The sequence below is a fragment of the Spermophilus citellus genome (assembly GCF_964194105.1).
Source record: "Spermophilus citellus genome assembly, chromosome: 14".
NCBI classification, from domain to species: domain Eukaryota; kingdom Metazoa; phylum Chordata; class Mammalia; order Rodentia; family Sciuridae; genus Spermophilus; species Spermophilus citellus.
Genome location: NC_138194.1, coordinates 64069013 through 64075392, shown reverse-complemented (window position 1 = coordinate 64075392; position 6380 = coordinate 64069013). Strand labels below are relative to the sequence as shown.

Here is a 6380-nt window from a genome sequence, read left to right as displayed (position 1 = left end):
GAATGACGACAGAAAGACTATCCACCTATCTATTCATTATTCTATAATCACCTTCCCTGTAGATCACATTTCTCATTTGAAGGATTCTAGTTTTTTAAATGTATTTTTTTTATTTATATATGACAGCAGAATGCATTACAATTCTTATTACATATATAGAGCACAATTTTTCATATCTCTGGTTGTATATATATAGTATATTCACACAAATTCGTGTCTTCATACATGTACTTTGGATAGTAACGATCATCACATTCCACCATCATTAATTACCCCATGCTCCCTCCCATCCCCTCCAACCCCTCTGCCCTATCTAGAGTTTGTCTTTTCTTCCCATGCTCCCTCTCCCTATCCCACTATGAATCAGCCTCCTTATATCAAAGAAAACATTCAGCATTTGGTTTTTTGGGGATTGGCTAACTTCACTTAGCATTATCTTCTCTAACTCCATCCATTTACCTGCAAATGCCATGATTTTATTCTCTTTTATGGCTGAGTAATATTGAAGGATTCTAGTTTTTAAGAAATAACTTTGCAATTACCCAAGGTATCTATGTTCACTATAGGAAAAAAATAGGCAAAAATGTCCACATTATTTTAATGTATTCTCCCAACTTCTCTTTTTTCCTCTGACCCATTTCTAATATACTTCCTACTTCTGGGTGTGTGTAGTTTCTTATTCATTCCTCCTTACAGGAACACACAGTAGGATAATGTTCTATTTTCAATAACTGTCAAAATGTTTACAGTCTGTGGCTTTTTCTGGACAATCAATTAGGTCAATGTCTTTAGAGAAAGCCAATTCCTGTGAGCTAAAAAACATTCCCAGGGTCACCTAGAGATTTGTTGAAATGAGCAAAATATAAGTCTTTGATCTTAATTCAAAGTGTTTCACTAGTCCAGAGGATGTGGCCACTTTTTATCCACAAACTTTTCTAAGAATGCTGGATATTACATTCTGTTCTTTTTACTTAAGCTAAAACCAAAAAAAAGTAATAAGAGTCTTAACATTCTGCCTCCTGTATATACTACTCCTTCCATCAGGACCTCGACAAGACCATTCACACCCACTCTCCAAGCCTTGGCTTCTACCCAACCTTTCAGACACTATTTGCATGCCACCTCTTCTTGGAAACCTTTGACCTTCAAGGCAGTTTTAAGTACCCATTGACCAACACTTGCTATTTCAATTGTCTATTTCTTCTTCACCTAATTTGTGGTTAGAACTTGTGTAGTGATTACTTTTAAATCTGATTTGTACCTGAAATTAATGCAGTAATACTCATTTCTTTAAACTGTGTACCTCTGAGCTTTTAAACTTGGAAGTTTTACAAATCTCAAGAATGGTAAAAATAATGAGCTTTGGGCTTTGACACTGAACTGATGTGGGCTTGCCACCCAGCTTTAGTATTAATGGCTGTGTGACCTACAACTTACTATCTCTGAGATAATTTTATCATTGGAAAATAAAGACCTACTTTGCAGTACCTGGGAGGCTGAGGTAAGAGGACAGAAAGTTCAAGGCCAGCCTGGGCAACTGCACTAGAACTTGTCTCAAAAAAATGAAAAGGGCTAGAATATAGCTCAGTAGTAGAGTGCCCCTGGGTTCAATTACCAGTACCTAAAGATGGGGGGAACCCTACTCACTGTGAAGATGAAAGCATACAAGTATAAGTACACCACCTAAGTTTGTGTTCAAGAAGGGTGACCAACTATTACATTTCTCAATAGAAATTTATTTCATCAAAAGGAGAGATATAACATTTCCAATTGACTAGGAACTACTAAAAATTTATTTCAATATTTTTTTAGTTACTGGTGACCTTTATTTTATTTATTTATATGTGGTGCCAAGAATTGAACCCAGTGCCCCACACATGCTAAGCAAGTGGTCTACCACTGAGCCACAACCACAGCCCCTCAAAACTTATTTCTTAATGACAGACAACTCTACTCAAATTTAATTGTAACATACACTTAATATTTGTTATTGGTTGCTCTCCACCTATTTAGCATCAAAATACATCTAAAATGATTTAAAAATGTATCTGATTCTCTCAACTACTATTAAAACCCCAGAGATTTGCAAAGTAAAAAGAAATATTGGCACCATCTCAGGAAGGTTTTAGGCCAGGAAATTAATAGTAGAGTAAATGTTATTGAATAAGACTCCATTTTAATCTCTAAGAGATTGGTAACTTTAATTCATCCAAATCTCTAAGCATTAAATTTAAAACAGCTTAGAAAGTATTTTAAAATTATTTACTTAATAGTAAATTGGCTTCTGAGCTAGTGAAGAATCTAGTAATCCAGTTGAATGTTTAGACCCTCTTTTTAATTCCCTTATACAGGAACTAAGATATTTAGCAGCTGATTAGTGCCAAATTTAACCTGGGAAGACCCACAGACAATGCTAACAAAGACTCTCTTTAATGAACTCTTCAACCCTGGAGCATTTGCAATTCCAACAGGAAACATGTCCCATTTCTTTGTACTTGTATTTAAAGATAAGCTAAAAGGCTCTCTAAAGCCACAGCATTAAATAAAGGATGCTCTTTCAGCACCAGTATCAACCAAGCATAACACACAACACCATGTTAAACATTCCTCCAACTAAACATTTATTAATTTCTACTTGCTCTAAGTAAGAATGGCTTGCTCAGAAGCCACTATAGTTACTGAGGTGCCAAGACGAACGAAACAATGCATTCTTGTCCTTGAAAAGCTCTCAGTTTGAATTTTATTTACACAATGTAATATTTTAACTCACAATTTAAGTAGGAACTAATTCATAGCTAGGTCCAGAGACTTTGGAGAAATGGGACCAATACACTAGAGACATTAGTTGGGTAGGAGAGAGACAAAACCATGAAAAACAGGAAAACTGAAATGCAGAACAAAGGAAATAGTGGCATAATGGCAGAATCCTGGGAATTAGAGACTTAGTCACACTCCAAATTTATCAATTACCACTAATGTAAACAATGTTGGTTTTTACAACTGGTATGTATTTTATGGAAAGTATTTTACATTTTAAAATTTTTAATTACCAAAAGAGGGTTGGGGATGGGGCTCAGTGGTAATTTGCCCAGCATGTATGAAGTCCTGGGTTTAATCCCTAGCACCTCCCTGCACACACACACACAAAATACATTAATTACCATTTATTTCACAGGGCTTTTAAGAAGTCAAATGAGAATACACACACAATGTGTTTGTTTACAGTGCTTATCACGGGGAAGCTCAATGTATACAAGTTTTTAAAATATACATCTACTTAATGGATGTTCAATACAATATTAACATAATTAACACTAATACAAATTTTGCCAAAACAGTTTGTTCATGATCATAATACTGAATGACAGACTGATGCAGTAAGGTTAACAATAAGGTCAGAGCTTCCAGACCAACCACACCTAAAATCAAATTAGAGCTCCAGTTCTCACAGAAGGTGCTGTACCTTACATAAACTGTTTCAGTATCATGATAAACTTTCACACAAGATCATAAAGATTAAACATAAGGGATATAAAGCCCTCTACATAGAAACTGATACTATTCAAAGGTTAAGTTCATCCTTCACGACCTGCAAATAAATGCATTTCCAGCTGTACAGAAAACCTGAGTTTCAGATGTTTAGCATATAAATCCCAGTGTTAGTTGAGTCTCTTCCCCTTTCCTTCCTAAGGGTGATGGAGGAAGAAATATATTCCCTCTCCCCACCCTTTGGTAGGAGCATGGCTCCCTCCTGGGCTCTGACTTCCCAGGGATGGCACAACAGATCCTGTCTGGGCTGGTGGTGCCAATGGTGGTGTGTGTGGCAGAATCTTGGCAGTGTTTTGGCACTCCAGTCCCACAGCAACTTCACATCAGTTCTGTGAGCTAACTCAACTCCCAACCAATAATTCTTTTTCTACTTAAACAAACAGTTAGTTGCTATTGTTGCTAAACAAGAACCCTAACTAGAAAATTTCTGTAAAACTAATGAACTAAAAATAAACTCATATCAACATCATGAAATTGTTCTAATAGCTTTTCCTCCATGATTGAATATACAAAGATAATGGAAGTAATGTATTTTTCTGCTGTAAAGATGGATGGAATATATCAAAATCCACTTGTTGAATTTTCTTTAAATAGTCCTCTAAAGAAACCTGAAAAAAAAGAATAGAGGTTACTAGATCATAAAGTAATCAAGTCTTTCAAATCAACTTAAGAAAAAGTACAAGTATTAAGGTTATTTTAGACTTTCAAGATGGTCTTCTACATAATAAGAATTTAAATGGGAATTTTAAAAGGGAGAGAGAAAATAAAGACATCGTCCAATAAGTTATGATTAGGACAATAAAAGTATCACAAAGCTAGTATAAAATGCCAAGCCTCGTCTGCTTATGATAAATAATGTTCTAGTCAAGATGCAAGGATTAGAGGAAATTATGTTCTCCTAGTCTTACACAAAGGATGTTTTAATCATGGTATGTAAAACATCCCCCATCCTGCCCCACAAATGCAATGTGGCAAGAAGGAGATCAAGTTGTTTTTTTTAAAAACTATTTTGTGAAAAGTTTAATGGATTACCATGTTCTTAATAGAAAATATGATCTTTCAACTACAGAGAATAATCACAGGTCCCTATAAGTGTCATCTATCCTTTCTCCATCACATAAAATTTGACAAAATTTTTCCAGATAGAGGCAGGATAGAAAATGCCAACAAGCCAGGTGTAGTTGTGCATATTCATAATTCCAGCAATTCAGGAGGCTGAGGCAGGAGGTTCACAAATTCAAGGATAGCATCAGCAATTCAGCAAGACCTTGTCTCAAAATAATAAAAGGGCTGGAGATGTAGCTCAGTGGTAAAGTGGGTTCAATCCCCAGTACCCAACAACAACAACAAAAACAAACCAATAAACAAAACAGCAACATGTGATATTCTTTATTTTTTGGTTTTCTGTCATTTTTTGCTATTTTATAAAATTCTATTTTAATAACTTTTTTTATTAAACAAGAAGCCATTTAATTTTGCACTCCATGATTCTGAGGCACCACTCCCTTCTCAAGTCACATGCCCAACGCCCCCTAGAGTTCTGCAGCATGGATGATACAACACAGGCCTGAAAATTCTTTAAAATATATAGACAGAAAGAAAACTCAAATTATTTTCTTCCTATGCATTTATAAACATGAGTGTATACATACATATTTATCAGCTACTTTTTTAATGCCCTAATTATATATATATATGTACAACAACCAATATGTGCATTAAAATGCATAGCTGCCTTGTTTTATATTAACTAAAGACCTGGAAACAAGCTAGAAATTCTCTGACAAAGGAGATAAATTGTTCATATAATGATATATTACAATGTAGTGAAATGAAGGTACCATAACCAGATGTAATATGGAAAAAAAATTTAAAACGCTGTGTGTGTGTGTGTGTGTGTCCTAGAAGACAAACAGAAAACGACCCATTTTTATAAAGCTCAGAAATAAAATTAAGGAACATATTGTTTAGGAAAATACAAAATGAGGAAAGTTTTATGGAACAAATGCCAGGGATAGTAAGCACAAAATTTAGGATAGTGAAAGTGAAAGGCAAAAGCAGGGGGACTAAGTGGGGAAAACAAGTACAATTTTTTTCTTTTTTTTTTTTTTTGGTGAGGGGTGGGATTGAACCCAGGGGCACCTGAGCTACATTCCCAGGGCGGTCTCACTAAATTGCTGAGGCTGGCCCTGAACTTTGATCCTCCTGCCTCAGCCTCCCAAGTTTCTGGGATTATAGTCATGGGTCATGGTACTCACCTAAAACAAGTACAATTTAACAGTGACACTCTAGTTCCTGGATTGACTGGTAAGTCCATGAGTATTAACTGTATTGTGCTTTGTAATACATACAACATACATACATTCATAGATTGATTTGTATATTAAAATATTAAAAATTATAAAATTTTTAAAAATCCTTAGATAATATTTTAGTGCACCTATTTCACATGTTCCCTTTTTCTGAAAATATTTTAGTGTTCATCTCAGTGTTCTTGGGGAATTGGTTCCAGAATATATGTTGAGAACTGCGGGACTAAGTTAGTGGTTCTTGGGTCAAGCTGTACTTTACAACTGCTGGGGAACCTTTTAAAAATTAATAATGCCTTCACCCAGTCTCTTAGGTATTATGATTTAATTGCAAAAGGGTCCAAGCATTGTTTTAGTTTTTATTTTTAAATGCCCAAAGTGATTCTAATGGGCAGAAAAAATTGAGAACAACTTTTTTTTTTTAAAATAGAAGTACATAACAAAGTCCTTAACTTTACTGAGCTTACTCTGTATGTTAAATAGCTGGTGGGACTTCCTCCAAATAACTATCAAAAAGGATAA

At 35.0% G+C, this 6380-nt stretch overlaps 1 protein-coding gene across 2 annotated transcripts in view; it reads right to left on the bottom strand.

Annotated features, from left to right (window-relative positions):
- Positions 1-482: 482 nt before the first annotated feature.
- NDUFAF6 (NADH:ubiquinone oxidoreductase complex assembly factor 6) overlaps positions 483-6380 on the bottom strand; it is a 28636-nt gene continuing 22738 nt past the window's right edge. For both annotated transcript variants that reach the window (XM_081265599.1, XM_081265600.1), the window contains exon 9: positions 483-4157. In XM_081265599.1, coding sequence (XP_081121725.1) covers positions 4029-4157 — 129 coding nt within the window. In that variant the 3' untranslated portion in view covers positions 483-4028. The remainder of the gene's footprint in view (positions 4158-6380) is intronic.